This window comes from Gossypium hirsutum, chromosome A01, assembly GCF_007990345.1.
Source record: "Gossypium hirsutum isolate 1008001.06 chromosome A01, Gossypium_hirsutum_v2.1, whole genome shotgun sequence".
Lineage (NCBI taxonomy): Eukaryota > Viridiplantae > Streptophyta > Magnoliopsida > Malvales > Malvaceae > Gossypium > Gossypium hirsutum.
In genome coordinates, this window is record NC_053424.1 from 117,526,753 (window position 1) to 117,549,018 (window position 22,266).

Below are 22,266 nucleotides of genomic sequence, written 5' to 3' on the forward strand. Positions count from 1 at the left end.
AGAACCAAATTATATTAATAACAAAAGTTTTACAATATCAAAATAACATTAAAAACAACAAAAAGAGTAAAGTCAAAGTACTAAAGTTACTTAAAATTAAAAATAAAAATAATTTAATATTAAAATCACCCGGCCCGGGCCAAAAAACTTACCCGGGGCCCGACCCGTTTTCTAAACGGGCCTCGTTTTTTGTCCAAACCCATTTTTCGGGCCTATATTTTTACCCAAACTCTCCCATTTTTCGGGCGGTCCTTCAGGTCAGGCCGGGCCACCCGGCCCATACACACCTCTACCTATACGTATGCTGTGAAGTTAATCCTTGCACTTTATTTTGTTGATTTAAAATTTTTCAGTATTATCAAAAGACTGAAAGAGTAATTATTAAATTAATTAAGTTTTATTATTTCCCAGGGAAAAATTAAAATAACTTTTTAAGAAGGCCGAATGAAATTTTAATTTTTTATAGTTAATATCTTTATAATTTTTAAAGAATTAAATCGAATTTTATAATTTTAGGGGGCAAAAGTACGATATCTTTACTAATTTAAAATTTAAATTTTTTAAAGGGCTTAAATAATAAATTTCCCTTTTAGGGGGACCAGGGCCCTGCCAGCCCCCTAAATTCGCCTCTGATTATTTTCAAAATTTGATATGATAAATATATTATCATATATATATAATGCCATGTCATCTTATTATTTCAATATATTACTCATAAAAAAAAGCCAGTTATAGATTTAAAGACAGACATTTGTGTTAAGGCTGAAATTTTAAAATTCAAAAAATATTAATTATAATAGTGATCTAATTGAAGAACATGGACTAAATCAACAACTTTACCCATAATACCAAAGATGTTTGAACTAGACCAGACCGGTCGACTAGGGTCCTAGTCCAAAGAATGGCTTTGAACCAATTAGACCTAAAATCAATACAAACCAATTGAACTAGTTTAAAAAAATGGTTGAATCATTGAATCGGATTTTTTATTTTTAAGTTTTAATAATTTTTTAATCAAACTAATTGGATTGGTCGGATAGGTTCGACCACCAATTTGGTCTAAAAAATATTGTATACGACTAATAACAAAATTTAACCAAACAAATTTAATTATGGATTAAAATTTGAAAATTAGAAAGATAAAAATTGACCAATTCAAATTTGAGCAAATTAAAGTATAAGGACTAAATTCACAACTTGTGCAGAGGACAGGGACTAAATATACAAATTTAACCAAAAAATACAAGACAAGAACCAAAATAGAATCAAACCGTCCAAGACAAAATTCGATTTTTTGTTGGCAGTTGACAAAAAAAATTGACAAAAATTAAGGAAAAAAAAAAACAAAAATATTTTAGCTTCGATTAGCTTCCTTTGGATAATCATCTCTCAGTGATGGAGGAACCTCGAAAACAACAGGTTAGGGGCCTTTCGCTTGATCTATCAATTCGATTAGGGCTTTCTAATGATTCAGATTTACAATTAAAATCTTTGTATTTTCTTCTTTTCTGACTTCATTAAATGTTAAAATCCTCGATTGGGTTATCCCAAATTCAGGTATCGCTGAGAGGAGCAAGCGCAAGTGAAATATCAAGAGATGCGCTGCTTGAGAAAGTTTCTCAAGAAAGAGAGCATCGCAATTATGCAAGAAAAGCTGCCTCTGCTTCAATCTTTATCCAGGTTTACTTTTCACAATGTTTCTGTGTGTTTTTTCTTCAATTAAGTTGTGTTGTATTAAAATTTCTCTTGTTTTTTTTTAAATTTATATATATATTTGTAGAAAGTTTGGAGAAGCTATGGTGAGACAAGGAAAGTGGCTATGAGATTTCAAGAAGAATGGGAAAGTTTGGTGAAGTATCAAGCTGGAATTATGACTGGGGAATTGATTTCCAGCAGTGTTTTGAGGCCTTTTATTTTCTTCATTACACGTTTATCCATTCGACAACGAAAGAATCTTGCCAGAGAATTAAAATGTATGCAGACTTGCTTTGGGATTCTCTTGGAAAGCATAAATTCAACTGGTATGCTAATCCTTTAAATCGAATTCAATTATCCATTGCTCCTAGGAAATGTGCTGCTGTGTTTTAGATGTAGGACCTCCTTTTCTTTTTATCTTGGCTAGGTTAATAGACAGTTTGTATTGATTTCCTTCTTTGCTGGATAGATTCAAGGAAGAATATTTGCTCCCTGATTGTTGGCACGACTGAACAGAGAAGAACATCCATGTACCAAATGCGAAAGCTGATTTCACTCTGCTCATTCATTCTCTCTGAGTGTGATACGTCTCATGCAGGAAGTCAAGATATTGTTGTTCTGACATCTCTTGCATTGCGTTTTGTTGTTGTCTTAACTGATCTGAAAAGTTGGAAGATTGTTAATGATGAGAATATTGGGGATGCAGATGCTGCAGTGAAGAACTTTGTTAGATTTATTGGTAGTTGTAGAAGTGGTCTTTATGCATCTCTGAGAAGATATATAAGCAGATTGGATGCTTTTTCTTCTGCTAAAGTGAAAAGTATTGTCCAAACTGATGACAAATTCTTGATCAGCGCAAGTGCAATTACTATAGCTATTCGCCCATTTAGTCTGACAACCTTTAACGCAGCTGATTGTATTAAGTTTGATGTGCATTCTGCTGCTGAGCAGTACTGTTTGTACTTACTCACAATTCCTTGGCTTACTCAACGTGTACCAGCTGTTCTTCTACCTGCTCTAAAGCACAAGTCTACTCTTTTACCATGTTTGCAACTTTTACTGGTAATACCCTATTAAATCCCAATCTCCCTGTATCCTCTTTCTCATGCATTTTCAGGATTTTTGCTTTGCAATCATGCATATGACCATTATTCATGCTAACTTACATTCATACTATCCAAGCTTCTGATGCTATTTCTTTTCTTTTTGTTTCTCAGTCATCATTACTTGTCTTTGTTGGCAGTTATATCATTTTTTTTCTATGATTCAATTCAGTTCATATATAGCCTACTTTTATTGTTACTCAATATAGTACTCCTTTAAAAGGCCATGTACCGGGTTCCTATATAGCAAGCTGAAATCAATGAAGCCATAGCTAGCATTAGTCTTATTAGTTAAAATAGAGACTAATAGATATACCCTGGGGCTGGCTGCGGTTATTTTCACTAATTATTGCATCTTTTGGAAGTTCTATGCAAATGTGCAAAGTGCTACTAACTTGGTTCGTTTTGTATTCAAATGAAAGCATAGATTTGCTTTTATTGTCTCTAGAATATCATATTTTATAGTATGTGGCTTTCATATAAATCCGTTACTTGTATACTAGGTTGCCTTTTTCATTTATGCTCTTTTACTATTAATCCTTCAATTCATGTTGAAAAACCCTAAGCTTCAAATTGTTTTACTTATTAGACAACTCTATGATTTGAGGCATGTGGAACTGATCAAACTATGGCAGGTGATGACAGACTTCAAAAGATAAAATTGTCAGAATGATGTCAGACATTGATCAGTTTAGCATGGACTGTTCTCTGAATGCAGTTCCACCAATTGGTTGGGCTCTTGTGAACATTATAGGCCTAGCTGCTGGGAGTGAGAATGACTTTACGCATTCTGGAGCCTTAAATCAAGGTCTCGAATATGCAACCTATGTCCATGTTCTAACCATTCTTGCAGACAACTTATTGTCATGGCTTCATGATGCTGGGTGGAACGAAAAGGGGAATCAGAATCTTGAAGGCAATGATGGAGCTTATGAACCACCTGTCAGTATGCAGGAGAACAAGACAACATGTGGGTCCTTAAAGACATCCTTTATTGACCTATTTAGACCTGTTTGTCAGCAATGGCATCTTAAAAAGCTTTTGGAAAAATCAAAAACATATGCTTATACAGATGAGAGTAAGACCAAGATCCTACCTCCAAACAACTTAGAATCTCTGGAGAACTTGAGATTGCTTGATATTGCATATTTTTACTCATACATGCTTAGGATATTTGCGGCATTCAATCCCATGATTGGACCGTTGCCTATTCTCAATATGCTATCTTTCACTCCTGGATTTCTTGGCAACATTTGGGGAGTGCTAGAAAGTTCCATTTTCCTAGGAAATAGTCACACCATTGGAGATGCTAATTATGCCAGAAGCAAAGTTTCAGGGAAGAAAAAAGGAGTTGATAAAAAACTAAAACAGGCCAGTAATGATGGAGTCAGTAAATGGGCTAATGTATTGCAGAAGTTAACTGGCAAATCACAAGTAGAGGTTGATTTTTCAGATCCAGCTGATAATCATCAGGTTGATGAGGATGCTTCTGATGTTTGGGACGTAGAGCCTTTGAGGCGTGGTCCTCAAGGTATTTCAAAAGATATGTCATGTCTGCTTCATCTGTTCTGTGCCACTTATTCTCATCTGCTGTTAGTTCTTGATGACATAGAGTTTTATGAGAAACAGGTAAACTGATTATTTAGTTATCTCTCTGTTTTCTATCTTTGTCTCTGTTGTTTATTGGAGTATTTTGTGCATGATTTAGGTTCCATTCACACTGGAGCAACAACAAAGAATTGCTTCAATGCTCAATACACTGGTCTATAATGGCCTGTCTTCTAGCGTGGGCCAACAAAATGCTTCCCTTATGGATTCTGCCATCAGATGCTTGCATCTAATATATGAAAGGGATTGCAGGCACCAGTTCTGCCCCCCTGCTTTGTGGCTTTCACCGGCTAGAAGGAGCCGACCTCCCATTGCAGTAGCTGCTAGAACTCATGAAGTTGTATCAGCTAATATCAGATCAGAGGATGCTGTAGTTGTTCACAGCACGGGTTCTGTAATCACCAGCATGCCACATGTATTTCCATTTCAAGAAAGGTATTAAATCTTAAGAAATTTAATTGCTATACCATGTAATTTAGGTATGCACTTTTAATTCACCCTGTTCACCAGAATTTCATCTAACACAAAGTCAATGGTTCATATTTTGAATGTGCTCATAATATTGTTGTGTTCAAATGAGAAATTATATCTGACATATATTAGATGATCATTAAATCCTCCTATTACTAGATATAGAATGGCCTAATTTATTTGATCGAGCCAAAGTCTTTTGGTTGACATAGTTTGTATCTTTGGCAGGGTTCAAATGTTTAGGGAGTTTATCAGCATGGATAAAGTCTCTCGGAGAATGGCTGGTGAAGTAGCTGGACCTGGTTCCCGATCAATTGAGATAGTAATTCGTCGAGGTCATGTCATTGAAGATGGCTTTCGACAATTAAATTCACTTGGCTCAAGGTTGAAGTCATCAATTCATGTTTCTTTTGTTAGTGAATGTGGCCTCCCAGAGGCTGGTCTGGATTATGGTGGATTATCTAAAGAATTTTTAACTGATATATCTAAAGCAGCTTTTGCTCCTGAGTAAGTTGTACTGGTTTTAATGCTGAAAAAGTTGTTTTATTATTCTTCTTTTTTTAACTTAAAGTTAATTTATTTTTTCTAAAGTTAATTTATTTTTTCTATCTAAAGGTATGGATTATTTTCCCAAACATCAACTTCAGACAGACTTCTAATACCTAATGCAGCTGCAAGATTTCTAGAGAATGGTATTCAGATGATTGAGTTCCTTGGAAGGGTTGTTGGTAAAGCACTTTATGAAGGAATCTTACTAGATTACTCTTTTTCACATGTTTTTGTGCAAAAGCTGTTAGGCCGATATAGCTTTCTTGATGAACTGTCAACACTTGATCCTGAGCTCTACCGGAACCTTATTTATGTCAAGGTTAGCCCTCATGAAGATCATGCGTGTTATCAATTTGATCTTTATTCCTTTTTGAAGACGACTCTCCTAGTATGGCTAAATTATTTTTTTACTAGACAAATAGCTTTATAGTTGTAGTTCGTATGCCACTTGATGTTTATGTTGCATTTCGAAGGGTTAATAGAAATGAGTTTTCTGGGTGACAAGCCTGCTTTGCATATTGAGCTCATTGTTGGGCAAGAATTAGCAAGATACTGCTATGGGAAGGTATGAGGTGGGATATGTTTTTAATCTGCAAGTGACTCCTGTAAGTGACAGGATGAAGTATATAATGTCTGCATTTTTCATCTATTTGATCAAGTCAACAAGGACTGAAACCAAGGCATGAACTTCCTGTAGCTTGCTTCCTGGATTGTTGATGATATTTACTTATTATCTTTTTCGGAGGACAAAATTTTTTATTTTCTTTCTGTGCTTGTTATAACATGGATTCTCCAGAAACTACGGGGAGAAGGATAATGGGAGAAGAATATTTTAAGCTTCACCAATCATTTGATCAACAGTGAACATAGAGAATGACAAAGAGACTAAAGGAGAAACAATAGACTTTTTAAGATGGAAAGGCAAGAAGGCGTTATGTATTCAAAAGGGGGAAAAAGAAAAAACTAAAAGCGAATGTGATGTTTATATGTTCTCTGTGCAGTATTTCTCCATCTATATGGTTACATACCCAGGCTCAACTTGTTGATGGTTTCAAATAGAAAGTTTTGCCAATCTTTCTGCTCATTGCGATTGCTTAAATATTCCTCAAGGGAGAAAAGACTGCAAAACCTATATTCCATCTTATGGATCCTACATTCCATTTTTTCCTACATCACTTTTCTAGGATATTGGAAGTATTACCCCCTTTGCATAATGATCTAAATTCTTTTAGACTAAGGATCTAGTATTTGCTTGCCTTGTCTGCTTTAATGTAACACATTTATTTATTTTTTCCCGTACACAAAGGTCCTAATGTTTGAGATCTATGCATGTAAAGGAAAATCTTACAACTTTTTAATCTTGTTGAATACTTTAACTGCAGCACTATGAAGGTAATGTCGAGGATCTCTGTCTAGACTTCACAGTTACTGAGGAATCTTTTGGTAAACGGCATGTTATTGAGCTTAAACCTGGTGGCAAGGATGTTTGTGTGACTAATGCGAATAAGATGCAGTATGTTCATGCAATGGCATTTTACAAACTCAACCGACAGGTCTATCTTTATTTATTTCATAAATATTATAGAAATATATCTATGCATCTATTAACTTGTTTTCAATGTTGGATTGCAGATGCTTCCCTTTTCAAATGCATTTTATAGGGGGTTAACTGATCTTATATCTCCATCTTGGTTGAAGTTATTTAATGCAAGTGAATTTAATCAGGTATACTCCTGATGCTTTTTTGTGGAGCCATACTTGTGAATAGTATTAATTAATGATGGGCTGACTAGTTTTCTTTTTATCACTTACTGATAGGCTGACTAATAGTACACAATGCTGACCCACATTACTGCCTGTATGCAGTTGCTTTCTGGTGGAGACCATGATATTGATGTTGATGACTTAAAACATAATACACGGTATACTGGTGGCTATTCTGAGGGAAGTCGAACTGTTAAACTTTTCTGGGAGGTATTAGCATAATGGAAGTTTAATTGATTTTTCTCATGTTTGACTTAGTTCCTCAAATGTTTTAATCATGTAAACTGCTGCATGAATACAGTTCTGTTTTAAATTTCATTTAGGTTATGAATGTTTTTGAGCCCAAAGAACGTTGTATGCTGCTAAAATTTGTGACCAGCTGTTCGCGAGCTCCTTTACTGGGGTTCAAATACTTGCAGCCGGCTTTCACAATTCATAAGGTACGCTGTTATATCTGTTAAAAGTTTTCCCAGTTTCTACTTAATTAATTTAGTGAACTAGATTACAACAAACAAAAAACAAAAGGAAGAAATTTCCCAAGATTTAAAAGAAAAATCTATTGTAAAGGGCAGGGTTGAACGATAATTGTAAATGGAGAAAGGGGTACACGACTATCCTAAAATATCATCTACAACTGAAACTAAGTCAGGAATCTTCTTGATCTTGTATAGGTTGCAAGTGATGCTCCTCTTTGGGCTGCAATCGGAGGTTCAGATGTGGAGCGACTTCCATCAGCTTCTACATGCTATAACACTCTCAAGGTACAATAATAGGGGTTGGATGCTCTCCAGTTTAATAATTACTATGTTAAAAGGCACCATAACAACATCAAACTTTAACACAAGTGATTTGTTATCATCACATATCTGTGTTTTCTTGCTCTATTGGATGGTTACAGCTTCCAACATACAAGCGGTCAAGTACTCTGAAAGCAAAGCTTCGTTATGCAATTAATTCTAATGCTGGATTTGAACTTTCTTAAGGACCTGAGATTTTTAACTGGCGCAGGTGAACTTCCTTATTATCTAAATTCATTTCTATCTACCGCAAGGATTTTAAGATATTAAAAATTTTATGTATTTCCGTGCTAAAGGTCAAGTGTCTTTCAAGTTTTAATTGACCTATAGTTTATTTATGGTTAACATTGGAGACTGTTCGGATAAACAGAGAATTGTTATAGGAATGGAAGAATTGATTAAATAGAAAATGAAGCCTACTAGTGGAAGACCTTAAATATCTTGAGCATAATTAAATGATTTCATTATTCACAAATTTTGATTATGTAGGAAGATGTGAATCCCAAAGTTTCATGCTAAATAGGGCAGAGTATGCTATAGATTTGAATCCCAAAGTTGTATGCTAGTCAGTGAGAGTAGTTTACATATCTTTCGCAATGCTTACACTATCATATGTCTATATTGTATAACAGCCTGCATTTGTTGGCATGCTTGAAGAAAGCTATAACTAAATTATTCACAAAGCAACCATATCCATTTTTTTTGAGGCAAGGATCAATAAATTAACTTCCTTGGCAGAAATGCTGCGATATACCCCTGCTAAAAGCATAAATAAGGAGTTTTTACATGTGAAAATATCCTGTTAAAACAGTCATACCAACGAAGTACATATTTTAGACTTAGAGTAATGTCAATATCCTCCATATGAGAAGATTACAGGAACAGGTAATAGTGTTTTCCTTTTTCTTTTTTTCTTTTACCCCCTTCCTATGACATAGCTTCAAGATATGAGGGGCACTCCCTGTGCTAGCAAATCGCCTGCCAAGACCTGGTTAGCTGCTTCGGAGGGATGGAATCCATCCCAAAATACATATGATGTAGCATTGGAGCATGTCCCTAGGGCCCTGGAATTGCAAAGCAAGGAGGTCTCTAGTGTACCTGTTCCACAGCAAGCTCTTCTTGACTCAAAGAAACCTGCAACAATAATAACACCAAATTAACAGGGAAACAGTATATTAATGAATAATGAGTCACTTCATTCTTCAACTGCCAAATCATGCATGATGGAGCCTTGAATAAAACAATGGAAGGATACACATCATTGTGAAGTTGATATACATGACTAGATAATAACCCAAAATTTTACTAGTGTCATGTTACTATTATTAGTAAAACTTTATCTTATAATACTAGGTTTTCCTTGGTTAAAGAATGAAATTTGGTAATTGAAAATTACTTTCAGAAAATCTGATCTTGTTGATTCAGTTCACTTCAAGTTTGACGGCGGAGTATATTTCACTACGGAAACTTTATCTTTTAATTTTTCCTACTCATACGGAAGGTTGATTCATTGTATTGACTAACTACTCTATTGCAGAATAGGTGGTTTACCATTATCACTGGGCGTTGTAACCATGTCCAAGAGAGGCTGGTATATGTCGAAGACCACTAGTTTGAGACCAGGCAACCTGTCCTGTAGGCTTAGTGACGTGCTGTTCAGTTTATTGTTGAAGGCAATGGCATCTTGGTTTAACCTTGCAACACACTGATTACTTCCTGCACCAAATAGGGTGATGGCTGCAGGTAAACAACCTGTTGGTGGTAAGGTTCTCACTCCAATCCTCCTTGCTCCCAGTCCATACAGATTCTGTTTCAATCATAAAACAGTTGTGTGCTTTAAAAATACCAGTATGTAAGGAGCTCGCTTCTCTCTTTTTCTTCTGTTTTCAATAAATGTTGTTTTGAGCTTCCATACAAAAATTCTTTTTTTTTTTAACAGTTCACAAGTATATTATTTCTTGTACAATGATGTCTACTTTCCAGAAGGGTTAGAGATACATACAAACATGATTCAGGACAGACATGAATTTCTCATGTAAATGTTCCAGATATTACATATGTTAAAAGTTGTGTGATCCTCGTAAGCATTTCCAGAAAATATAATAGCCCCTATAAGTAAATACAAATGCTAAATGATACCTGAATGAAAGTAGTATAGGATCTTATGAGAATATCAGAGAACTGATCGGGTGTATAGATTCTGTTAACTAGAGGATTGATGTAGTAGTTCTGAATATAATCACTGCTTCCTGCACTCAAAAGATGTATGGCACCAGAGACTATGTTGCTGGCTCCATCGTTTCCTGCCATGTTCACCAGTTTCGCTTGGTACTCCCTGTAGTAGTTTAACTGCTGGGTCAATGTTATGGCACGATACAAAAACCAATAAATCAGTTCATCTTGTTAGATAATCAGGCTTCAGAGTCAAAGAGCATAGAGAGAAAAAGAGGGTGAATTGAGGGGTTAGGGATTTTAATTGTTTTACATATAGGTTTGCAGTACTGTCATATAAACCAGAGGCAGCTGAAGCAAAATTGGCTCCAGTCAGGAGAGCATTTCCTATGGCATCTCGACTAAGGTAAGCCGGTGGGTATGAAGTAAACCCAAGGTACTCAGCTGTGCATGCAAGAATGAAAAAGCTCCATGAGAGAAGAAGGTGAAGGAACCTAAATTAATGAGAAAAAAAGGTATGGGTTCTCAAGGAAATATTACCAGTGAAATCTGTAGCAAGTTTTCCATTGCAGAATCTTCCAGTTGGCCTGTGAGTAACAAAATCTCTTCCATATGGTGGAAAGTTTGATTTGATAAGTGTGTTGAGATTGTTGTTATTCCCCACATCAACAACCGAGTCCCCAAAGATGATGAGTGCAGGAACAAGGGGATCTCCATGAGCCACTGAAGAAACCGAAACCAGCACAAGAACCAAGGTAGCCAAAAACTCACTTGAAGCTCTCATTTTCTTTTTCTCTTTGACTTAACTGTAAACCTCACAATGCATGTATACTAGAGAAAGAGAGAGAGGTGTAAAAGAGAAGTGAATGGGGTGAAAGCAGGGGCAGGTGTAGGAGAATTTAAGGAGAAAAAGCCATAGGTGAAAGTTATGGTCAAACTGAAACAAATGTCTTTAAGAGAATGGTTCCATTAGAGGTGCTTATTTCTAGGAGAAAGAGGCATGTTTTAGCAGTCCATAAAGCCCATAAGTTCAGCCATTAGGCTTACAAAAACAAAATGACAATCATTTTGTCTGCGTTCTAAACTTTTTTTCTTTAGGTGACATTAGAATCAGTTAAAAAGTTCTATTTACTTTTTCGAAAAAGAGTTTTGGTCGTTGCCCCTTCGGTGTGCATCCACACATCTTGCATAACGTTCAAGAGTTGGCGTGTCTTCAACAAATTTTTCCATTTTTGTTCAACTAGCATGATCACTTCAGCCATCCCAAACAAATCAATTTGTTTCTTTAAGTACTCTGTGTCTCGCACTTGTATCCGTAGTATATCCTGATTCCAAAGACCCCAAATACATGAAGTCCTCTGTGTCTCACACTTGTATCCGAGTATATCCTGATTCCAAGGACTCCAAATACATGAAAAATCTTATGCATTACATGTCTGACATTTTCACCCAAGTTCGATTAACATAGCATAGAGGTTGACCTAATTGGTTAAAATCCTTTTGAGTTGGACTACAACGTAAAGGGATAGTCTTTCTCTTTATCTCCTTTTACCTATATTTTTAGTGTCAAAATTAGGTCAAAAAATCTTAATCTTTCTTTGCATTTAAAGGCATGTTTTTCATCAATATTGCACATTAGCCTAAATAAACCACATTAAATATGAACCCTTTCTTTTAAGAAGGATCGTTTTGAAGTGAGGGTTACTATTATCCCAAATAGTGAGGTCACTTCACTAGGGTTTGTCTTTGCTTCTTTTCTTTGATGTACATATAAGGGATAAATCAACATTTAGCCTTTGAACTTGATAGTATTTCCTAATTTGGTCCTTGAATTTTTTTGGGTTCACATCAATTTTTGAGTTTGATAACTTTTTCCATTTTTAATTTCATGTGATGATACTTTAATATTACGTCATGTCATCAACTTTTATATAAAAAATTGAAGTGATGATGAAGTACATTCTTAAAACGTCATAGTCATGGTCATTACATGAATCAAAATTAAATTTTTTTGTCAAAATCAATAATTAACGTGAAAAAAAAGTTTACAAAATTAACAAATTGAGAGGCTAAACACACCCATAAAAAATTGCAGAATATATGCCTTGGCTTTACCCCTATTTGTTTCTGGACACGTATTATGGACTATATTCATCATATTCCTCCTTTAAAGGAATATGGAGTTGGTTAGCTCAAGAAAGGAAATAATGAGTTGGATATGATAAAGCACAAAAAGGAGGTGAGTATGGTGTAGGAGTTTGAACTTTGAGATGTGTTTGGATACTTAAATTAATATTTAAACTGAAATTTTTTTGAAATAGAAACATTAAATAACATGTTAAGTAATTTAATAACCGGAGATTTTATGAGACTTTTGTCTTAATTAAATTTGGAGTCAAACGAGGTTCTTTTAATGTCTTTTTTTCATCTACAATACTTTATTTAAAACACGTTGAACTTTTTATTACTTGACCTAATATGAATTTCTCTTTTTCTTTTTGTTTATATAAATTTTATCCACTTTCACTTGACACATAAAAAAAGATTATTCAATTCAATCGCTAAAGAATAACCTCAATAATAATAATAATAATAATAATAGCATTAAATAATGAAGAGTAGCTAAGAGTGTCTGCAACAATGAAGCAAGCATGCAGGCACAAGCATTCAAGGTCCACAATCCCATTGTTTAAATGCTTCAAGTTCAATCAACAGTGAATGCCTTTTTTTTAAGGGTGAATGTATTTGAGAGGTCCCTCTATTGTAGAGACTTAATCGAATTAGTCCTTTACCATTAAATGAAATAATTTAGTTCTTCTACTATTAAAAAGAATTAAATAATGCCAAATTAGAATATATTTAACATTTTCTGTATAAAAAATTCATTTACTATTTAATAGATTTAATATTTTTAAAGTTTTTATAGTTTTATAAATGAAATCTTTTGTTTGGAATTGAACTGCAATTGAAAAAAAAATTCAAGACATTTTTTATACCTTAAATATTAACTCAGTTACAGTTCGAACTTATTTAATTTATTTTAAAAGTATATATACTAAATTAATCCATTTAATAATAGCGAGACTAATGTGATCCAATTCCTACAATACACGGACCTCCCAAGTACTTTTAAGTCTTTTAACCCTTTTTCCCTTCAAACAAAGAATACATATTTGGACCTATTTGTCCATTCACTCTCTTCAATGCTCTTGACAAATGTGGATCAAAGGGTGTCCTGGGGCAAAATTACAACTTGTAAATGAATATGAACAAATCCAAAAAGATAAGAGTTGGTTTTAAAATAGAACAGCAAATGCAATTGAATTAAGTGAGCTCTCATTAGGTGGTAGTAATTAAATTAAGTTAGCCCCCAAATCCCAAAAATTGATTTTTTTTTTAAATTGTCCATTTTAATCCCAGTATTTTTTTTTGAATTTTGAAACTTTAGTCTTGATCTAAATAATAACAGTTAAATTCATTCAATTAAATTCAATTACTAGTCTTATATTGTGCATACAATTGTAGATTTAGTTCATATTTTTTAATCGAATCATTCCAAGTAACGCAAATAATATTTTTAATCTATTAACAGGAATTTTAGTGAATAATATGTGGAAATAACAAACTGACATACATTATACATATGATAATATGTTTGCCACATCAGATTTTGGAAATAGCAGAACTTAATTGTTTGACAAGGACTGAAATATGAAAATTTGAAAGTACTTAACTAAAAATTATCAAATTAAAGTATAAGAATTAAATACACAACTTTCATAAAGTAGAAGGACTAATAGCAGAATTTAACACAAAAAAACTTCTTCTTCTTTTTTTTTTTTTCTGGTACAGAGGAATCCTTTAAATATGTGGATGATATTAACCATGTTATCTTCTCTTCTTTCATAAGCAAATGGAAAAAATTCCAATGACTTTCACTTCTTAAAACTGTGTCAATGGAGCTCTCCCTCTTCTCTTACCATCAAAACAGCTTCAGTCTCCTCCACAAACCTTTCTTCTCACTTCCCATTTCGTGTAAATAAAAACATATCCATATCTCTTTTATTCATTTGCATTAGTATCTACGTGACTATGTTACTCGAAATCAAGTGCGATATTTGTTTATGTATTTTTATAATGCAATGAAACCATTTGTTTGGATCTCAGGGAAGAGAGTACCAAAGAGAGATCCATTTCTGTTGCAATGTCACTGCACATTGTCATCATCTTCTAATGATGATGATAATATAAAACCAGCAATTGTGTCTTTGCAGCATGAGGGAAGACGGGTAGTGCTTGGTTCTCTTCTCACAGCTGGTTAGTGCTTTAACATCAGTCCCACTTAATAATGGGTAATTAGTGATGTGTCTCATGTTCTGATAAACTTTGTTTCATGACTGATTCAGCTGCTGCAATGTATATCTCTGATGTGGCTGAGGCAGCTAGTACAAGTAGAAGAGCTGTAAATATAATCCCATTGTCAAGCTTTATTTTATCCTTTTCTTTGGTATAATTTGTTCGCTATATGTTTGATTTTTTGCAGCTTAGGGGAGCTAAAATACCTGAGACTGAATTCACAACTCTTCCCAATGGGCTCAAGTTAGTAAATTTTCACCCCCTTTCCATTAATTCTCAATTTCTCATCTTATACCTGGAAAAATGTACGTTATTTTCAAGATATTAATACGGGTGAAAGTACCATGGAGGCCCCTCTACTAAGACTCATATTGTATTTTGTCCCCTCTACTAAAAAAATTGGCAAATTCATCGCTGTACTTGAGATCAAGGGGGAAACCGATCATTCCGTTAAAATTTCCATCCATTTTTACTGCAAATTTTTAATTAAAAAAAACCAATTTTCTCTTTGATCTAAGGCAAATGGATTGATTTGCCCATTTTTTGAGTGAAAGGGGTAAAATGCAATATGACTTCTAGTACAAGGGCCTCTATGGTACTTTATCTATTAATGTGGGAAAACTACATTGAAATGGTCCTCATATATGCAATGCAAACGACATAATCTATAAAAAAAGAAGTGATTTCTTATGGCAGTGCTTATACAATTTTTGACATCCACAATCTTCTCCAGGTACTATGATTTGAAGGTCGGCAGTGGACTTAAAGCTGTTAAGGGATCTCGGGTTGCAGTACGGTTGTGAACTTGTTAGATTTCATTAAAGCTCTATCATATATGTACTTTTTATGATTTACTTTTATCTTACATTCTACCAAAATGAGGAATTTAGCCGATTATTATTAAAATTTGGGAAAACTTTCACTATGTCATAGAGCCATGTTTCGAAGACCGATTATCTAATGTCAGCGATGACAATCCGACACCGTTGTGATATTAATTAGTGTTCACTGAAAGCTGAAGTGATTGAATGGAACTGAAGGAGAAAATCTCTAACATAATTAAGCCTGTTCTGCCTTAATGATCTATGCTCATATGAAGTTTCATGTCACCCTCTGATAAATCCTGTAATTGTTCAATTGTTGCGTTTGTTTTTTGCGGTAAGTTTGAAGCGGTATGGTTGGTTATTTTCGTAGGTTCACTATGTTGCAAAATGGAGAGGCGTCACGTTTATGACTAGCAGACAAGGACTTGGTGTCGGAGGTGGGACGGTAAGACCGACATGTTCTGTAGGCAGTTTTCATGCTGTATAACTATAACCGCCATTGCTATTTATCTACTGTAATGACATCTTTGGCAATAGTGATATGCTTGAATTCATGCATGCAGCCTTATGGTTTTGATATTGGCCAATCTGAAAGGGGAAATGTGCTTAAGGGACTGGATCTCGGTGTTGAAGGAATGCGGGTCGGAGGCCAGGTGAAGATCATACATACATACATACACGCACACACAACATGCATGCATACATACAGTTCCTTGGTGTTTAACAAATGGTTTTGTTTACAGAGACTGCTGGTAGTTCCTCCTGAGCTAGCATATGGGAAAAAGGGAGTACAAGAAATCCCTCCAAATGCAACAATTGAGGTAACAATCATCCTTTAAAATTGGACATATAATGTTATGATACCAATCACTTGTGATCAATGGCATGGGCAAATAGTTGCAATTTTTTTCTCTTAACAGTCATCCTTTAAAACTTGGATTGTACTGATATTTGGTCAATTTGTTGGTTTCTAGTAAACAACTGTTAAGCTCCTTCTAATGCCTGATAGTCTTTTATCAATTCGTTGCTCGGACTCTTATTTTTTTTAAAGTTAAATGCTTTGAGATTAAATAGTGTTATTCACATATAAACCAAACCTTTCAAAATGATTATTAAATAAGGATTATACGTTTTTAAATATGCTTAAATAAGAGCTTTTCAAATACCTTATATCATATTTTAAATTATGTATTTATTTCGTCTTTTCTTTTCCAGTAACTACTAACTCTCCAAACACGTCGACATTTTTGCTTAATCTCATCAATTATTAGTGCATTTCCTGAACTCATTTTTCTGCACATTAACTATTTGTATAACATGCAGTTGGATGTTGAGTTATTGTCCATCAAACAAAGCCCATTTGGGTAAGTAATTAAGCAAAAGCTTATACTTTGAACTATGCATAGTAATCAATGATAAAAGTACCGTAGAGTCCTTGTATTAAGAATTAAATTACATTTTATTCCTTCTACTTATAAAATTGACAAATTAGTCTTTATACGTTAAATCAAAAACTAATCGGTCTCTTCAATTAAAAATTTCATCCATTTCTACTATTTAAAATTGATCCCTGTATGTGAACATATTTTTTGTTATTTTGACAGTTACGTTAATTTTATTAGAAAAAATGGATGAATATTTTAACAGAAATGACCGATAATGTACTAGGACTAATTTTCACATTTTTAAATATAACGACCAAAATATAATCTAGCTCTTAATATAAAATCACTATAATACTTTTACCAAAAAAAAAAACTTTTCTAGCATACCATAAGTATTTAAATAGTCCCAGCAATTTGATTAACCCACTAATTTATTTGTGGTGCAGAACTCCTGTAAAAGTTATTGAGGGTTGATTCACAATTTGGATTAATTGAGACACAAACTGGGCAAATTTTTTACATGTATATTTTTTTTTTTTTTTTGTATTTTGTTCTCTTGTAATCTTTCTCGATTTGATATACTACTGAGAAAAAAATTTAATTATTTAATTTTTTTTTGAAGTGTTTGATATCCACAATGAATTATCTACAATGAATTTTCACTTTAATTCAAAATTTTCAAAAAAAAATAAATTCAGATAACATAAATTAATAGTACTTAACATTTTAGTACACTCTAATCCCCTGTTTGCATTTTTTGACTGAACAAACAAGGAAAGAATGAAAAATATGAACATTTTTTTTTATATCACCAAAAAGACCAGACACAAAACAATGAGTTTTACAAGATTGACTCGCAAACTTAGACATCAATTGCCTATTTCTACATCTCTGACCAAACCAAACCCGAAACAGCAACCGTGAAAAGAGAAACGAGCACCATTTTTCCGCACCCCGAATCCGGTTGAGAGGTAATATACAGATTTAGCTATCCGTAAGAGGATAAGACGTCCCGGTCGGTCCACAAGCAATCCAGGCCAGAATAAGAACCTTTACTATCTGAGTAAGAAAGCACAAACGCCTTGCCGATCACAATAAATAATCGATCAGACAATCTACTATATAGATCGAAGAAAGAATGAATATTTTTTTCGGGGAATCGAGGGTTTAAATTACAAGAACTGGAACTCAACGAGCTCTAACAGTTGTATTAGGAAGGTTATAAAACTCAAAGGTATAAGCTTGAATAACATCTCTTTCGTCGAGCTACTCATGCTCAGCTGCCCTTCGTTTATGAAGTCTTTACTTGAAGTAATCGAGACATTTACAGATAATGAACCTAACAAAGTTGAGAGTCCGAGAAGATGTAAGAGATAATGTTGCTAAATGAAAAGCAAAGCTTAAAGTAAAAAGCGTATAATCGTATTGTAAAATTGAACTTACAATCATAGTTGGCCCATCCAATTCGTTGATGAGCAAGATCATAAACAAATATCTTATCTTTTAAGACAAGATCTGCAAAATCGAGTAAGTCACCAAAATGGTCAAATTCATATTCTCCATTCAAAAAGTCCCGGCTTCAATGATTTTTACGAATTCAGGCAGAAATACTACTTACAGTAGCTTTATACTACGGAGTAAACTTTATTTGATTCAAAGAAAACCGTAACTAACCTCCTAAAATCGATATTCCACCCTGAACCTTTTGGAAACCGATGCACCACATTGTATCACCATTCTGTCCAAAAAGAAACCTGACCCATTACACATCATGGAACAGAAATTCAATTAACAGCAATCGTTTTTTAAATTCATAACAACTTACGTAGAAACCCGAGCGTATAAGATAGTCTTCTGGTTTTAACATCATTGATGCACCGGAAGCAAAATTTAGACTAACCGAGGGGAATATCTGACTTACACTGAAAATACAAAAACGGTTGTCAGTCTCATTTATACAAAACTATGAAATTACGACATAAAAGATAAAGCTATAGAATTAACCTGGCGGCGACTAGATAACACTGGTTTCCTTTAGAAATGGTGGGAGTAACGGAAGGTGAAACAGTAGCAGTTATCTGTGAATTCAAATATGCAAGTCAATGATTGCTATATGTCACCGTTTACATTTTTATGTTCAAAGAAAATCCAAAACCGATTCATAAGATATCGTACTTACAGCACTAACAAATGGATCATATGCCTCTTGCACGAGGTATGCCAAAGTTGTTCCGGAGTCAACAATAGTACCACGATTACTAGATGTTGCGAAAACGGATGGATCAATTTGTAGCAACTGTCTGTTGACGGCAATGCTCTGTAGCATTAAATTATAATGAGGCCTGAAAATGTCAAAACAATGAAATCATCAAACCTGCCATAAACAGAGGGAACTAAACAAAAAAAAAAACTTGTATAATTGTGGCACGAGTGTATGCAAGAAAGATGACATACTGTGATGGGACAAGTGGACTATAAACAATACTAGGTTCCATAATCGCACCGAGAACCATTATACCCCCTCCACTGCCATCCCCTTTAAGACAATGTGAGAAAACTCTAGGTGTTATACCCCGTGATGATAATTGTGATATTACAGACAGATCGCCCCGGCCAAACCCGAATATCCCATCCACAGCTTTATCTGTCTTCGTTAAGTCACCGGACTGATATGTGCTGCACCTGTTTCCGTACAATGTTCAAAAAGGAATAAATTTTTAATAACACGGTGAGATTAAAATAAGACATACAACTATGAAGATATTATACATGCAACTTAAATGACCAAGTTTACATTCCTTCTTGTGACTCAATTAATCTGACATTAACCTCATTTCCGGATCCCTTTACTGAAAAAATGGGCAAGTTAGTCATTGTATGTTAGATAAAAAAACAAACTGGTCCTTCTATTAAAAATTCCATTTAATTTTACTGTTAAAAACCGGTTTTTGTACGTTAGCATGAGTTGTGGCACACTATGTATAACTGTCTGATTATTCCACCAAACATGCCAGTTTGTAATAATAGAAATAGATGAATTTTTAATAGAAAAAACCACTTTGCTCTTTAATCTAATGTATTGGAATTATTTTGCCCATTTCTTGAGTAAAGATGGCAAAATGCAATCTGGCTCCAAATACAGTAGCCTCCATGTTACTTTTACCCAAAAATCTCTATCAAGTCATGGAAGCCCACCCGAACACAATGAGAGCCGAAGAGTTAGCAATCGAAGACTGTCCCATAACAGCGTCAAAAGACAACATATCAGTCACATAATAACCAGATGTTCCACTTCCATCCCCGTATTGAAATGAGTAACTACACTGATTACTCTGAGAGCACTGAGTTGCAGTTGTTTGATATTCTGAAGAACACATTGGATCCGAACAAGGAACCATCCTAGCAGATGACGAACTCGTGGTGTCAAATAAACTGAGCTGAATCTGTACAATACACAACATAACAAGTTAGCAATTACATACTCAACCATCATTTTTCCTCTTAAAACTTCTCAAATAAGGGAAAGGGATTTTACTCCAAGTCCACTGGATTGAGGACAATCAGCACAGGAACTGCAAGTCACCCATAGTATATCACTTCCAGTATCTATCTGCACATTGAATTCTCTAGGAGGTGATCCGAGTTTAACCTTTGTAAAATAAAGCCTAAACAAATGAACACATAAAGGATTCAAGAACAAAATCAATGTCACTAATCTAGATTCAAATGCTAAAAGCAAAAGCAATTTAAGAGAACCAAACAAGGCTCCTATACTAGAAGTCAAAGTGTATTTTATCCTTTTACTAAAAAAAATTTAGCAAGTTAGTCTTTGTAGGTTAGATTAAAGAACAAATTGACCCTTTTTGTTAAAATTTCATCCATTTCTAATTCTAAAAATAAGAATAGTGGATGGAATACCAAAGAGTTACACAAGATGTGCCACATGTACTTCGCGCTGATGCATACAGATCAGTTTTTAACGGTAAAATGGACGAAATTTTTAACAGAAGTACCGATTTGCTCCTTATTCCTTAATCTAACATATTGGAACTAAGTTACCCATTTTTTGAATAAAGGGAGCAAAATGTCATTTTTTGAACTAAGTTACTCAAAAGCTAACAAGTTTTCATCTTTGGATAAAAAAAAGGAAAAAAAAAGTATTTTTGTCCCTTTTTCCTTCAACATTTCATTATCTTCCACAGCTGTTAAAAGAAGCGTAAAGATAAAGGACTAAACAATATCCAGAAAAAATAATGTATTGATATATAAAGAACCTAAATTTAGCAATGTTTCATACTTTACAAATTCACAAAAACAAAACCCATTAAAGAACATAAAACTACAAACTCATTAGCAAGCAAAAAACAGCCATAAAATTGAAAAAAAAAAAGAAACAAAAAAGGGGGGGTTAAGTAAAGAATTACCCAACGAGATAGGGATCAGAGGTGCCTTGAACAGAGAAATCGACGACTCCACCAACGAGACCTTGCAACATACGAGAGTGCCTGAGTTGATCACGAGCTACGAGTTGGCTCAACTCAACAAGACCGTTCAAAGGAAAAGCTCTTTCAAGTGGGATAACAACACAAGAAGCCACCGACAAGACTGTTAAAAATCCCAAGATCAATAGTAGACTCAAAGCCTGCATTGTTTTTTTCTTCAAAGGCTTTGAGAAACAAAATTTTAATGAACAAAAAAAATGGGTTTTTGCTTTATAAAGATAGATCGAAATTAAAAGATCGATCTTGTTTGATTCCCTGCATTGAGAAAAGGAAAAGAAAAAAAGGAAAGGAAAAGAAAAGAAAACGAGAGTGTTACTAAGGAAGAGAGTATTTTTTCATTTAAAAAATAATATTGCGAAATGGATTGGATTTTTTGTTTATAGCCAGCTAAAATGGGGGATAAAATATAGGCGTTGTGACATGGAAAGACGAAAATACCCTTTATTGAGCAATGATTTTGCACTGAAATTTCTTGGTAGTTATGGTATATAATTTCGTTTGCTTCATTAAATTAAAAATAAATTAATAGTTGAAATATTTAAAAAAATAAAAATTTGAAAAAAAATAAAGGATAAAAATATAAATTTTTATTAAAAATAAATAACAAATTTGATTTCTTGATTTTTAATCCGTTTTTTCCTTAATTTTTATTTTTTTATCGATTCAAATCGTTCGAACTATTTTCAATACCAACAATTGAATAGGTTGGATAATCAATTCCGACCTATTTCTAATAATCATGTTGCCACTTGACCTAATAAATATTAGTATACATGATTTTTCATTATTACGAAGAAAAGTGATTATTTTTCTAGTAATTTTTATATAATACTTTTCAACGCACTCGAACTTACACCATCTTGCATTGACAATAATATTCATGTTAATTGAACTAATACTCAATAACGAAAAAGGACGATATTATATATTATTATATATAAAATTGTTAACAAAATTCATAATATACATCAATTAGTACACTTTTTTACATTAATTATTAATAATCATTTATGCAATTTTGCTTAATTTATTTATATTTT

General features: G+C 33.8%; 4 protein-coding genes across 7 annotated transcripts; 2 read left to right on the plus strand and 2 right to left on the minus strand.

Moving 5' to 3' along the window:
• The first annotated feature begins 1,283 nt into the window (after window positions 1–1,283).
• LOC121202840 (E3 ubiquitin-protein ligase UPL7) lies at window positions 1,284–10,062 on the plus strand. Of its 2 annotated transcripts, none has more exons than XM_041114999.1 (15): window positions 1,284–1,419; window positions 1,558–1,680; window positions 1,781–2,021; window positions 2,165–2,757; window positions 3,444–4,427; window positions 4,507–4,841; window positions 5,106–5,384; window positions 5,493–5,745; window positions 6,809–6,979; window positions 7,059–7,151; window positions 7,293–7,400; window positions 7,514–7,630; window positions 7,862–7,951; window positions 8,089–8,198; window positions 9,525–10,062. In XM_041114999.1, exons 1-14 carry the CDS (start codon window positions 1,396–1,398, stop codon window positions 8,170–8,172), a joined length of 3,495 nt encoding a protein of 1,164 aa, XP_040970933.1. In that variant the 5' UTR covers window positions 1,284–1,395; the 3' UTR covers window positions 8,173–8,198; window positions 9,525–10,062. The 2 variants fall into 2 exon arrangements, with proteins under 2 accessions (XP_040970933.1, XP_040970935.1); XM_041115001.1 differs by having other exon boundaries at window positions 9,530–10,062.
• On the minus strand, window positions 8,890–12,044 carry LOC121230376 (GDSL esterase/lipase At5g03820). Of its 3 annotated transcripts, none has more exons than XM_041115008.1 (5): window positions 10,700–12,044; window positions 10,473–10,603; window positions 10,127–10,339; window positions 9,539–9,794; window positions 8,890–9,121 (listed from the first exon to the last, which is right to left on the minus strand). In XM_041115008.1, the coding sequence occupies exons 1-5, from the start codon at window positions 10,941–10,943 to the stop codon at window positions 8,928–8,930; spliced, it is 1,038 nt and encodes a 345-aa protein (XP_040970942.1). In that variant the 5' UTR covers window positions 10,944–12,044; the 3' UTR covers window positions 8,890–8,927. The 3 variants fall into 3 exon arrangements, with proteins under 3 accessions (XP_040970942.1, XP_040970946.1, XP_040970941.1); XM_041115012.1 differs by having other exon boundaries at window positions 10,127–10,336; window positions 10,700–12,042; XM_041115007.1 differs by having other exon boundaries at window positions 10,127–10,360; window positions 10,700–12,040.
• Window positions 12,045–14,046: 2,002 nt separating this feature from the next.
• On the plus strand, window positions 14,047–17,355 carry LOC121230379 (peptidyl-prolyl cis-trans isomerase FKBP16-4, chloroplastic). The gene is made up of 10 exons (XM_041115018.1): window positions 14,047–14,194; window positions 14,327–14,476; window positions 14,566–14,621; window positions 14,703–14,758; window positions 15,249–15,306; window positions 15,710–15,784; window positions 15,903–15,992; window positions 16,083–16,160; window positions 16,663–16,703; window positions 17,171–17,355. Exons 1-10 carry the CDS (start codon window positions 14,116–14,118, stop codon window positions 17,196–17,198), a joined length of 711 nt encoding a protein of 236 aa, XP_040970952.1. The 5' UTR covers window positions 14,047–14,115; the 3' UTR covers window positions 17,199–17,355.
• A 150-nt stretch (window positions 17,356–17,505) lies between these two features.
• LOC107905332 (aspartic proteinase 36) lies at window positions 17,506–21,605 on the minus strand. The gene is made up of 10 exons (XM_016831973.2): window positions 21,149–21,605; window positions 20,260–20,389; window positions 19,920–20,167; window positions 19,179–19,406; window positions 18,904–19,066; window positions 18,729–18,802; window positions 18,550–18,646; window positions 18,399–18,462; window positions 18,168–18,239; window positions 17,506–18,063 (listed from the first exon to the last, which is right to left on the minus strand). The coding sequence occupies exons 1-10, from the start codon at window positions 21,370–21,372 to the stop codon at window positions 17,897–17,899; spliced, it is 1,467 nt and encodes a 488-aa protein (XP_016687462.2). The 5' UTR covers window positions 21,373–21,605; the 3' UTR covers window positions 17,506–17,896.
• Window positions 21,606–22,266: the final 661 nt, after the last annotated feature.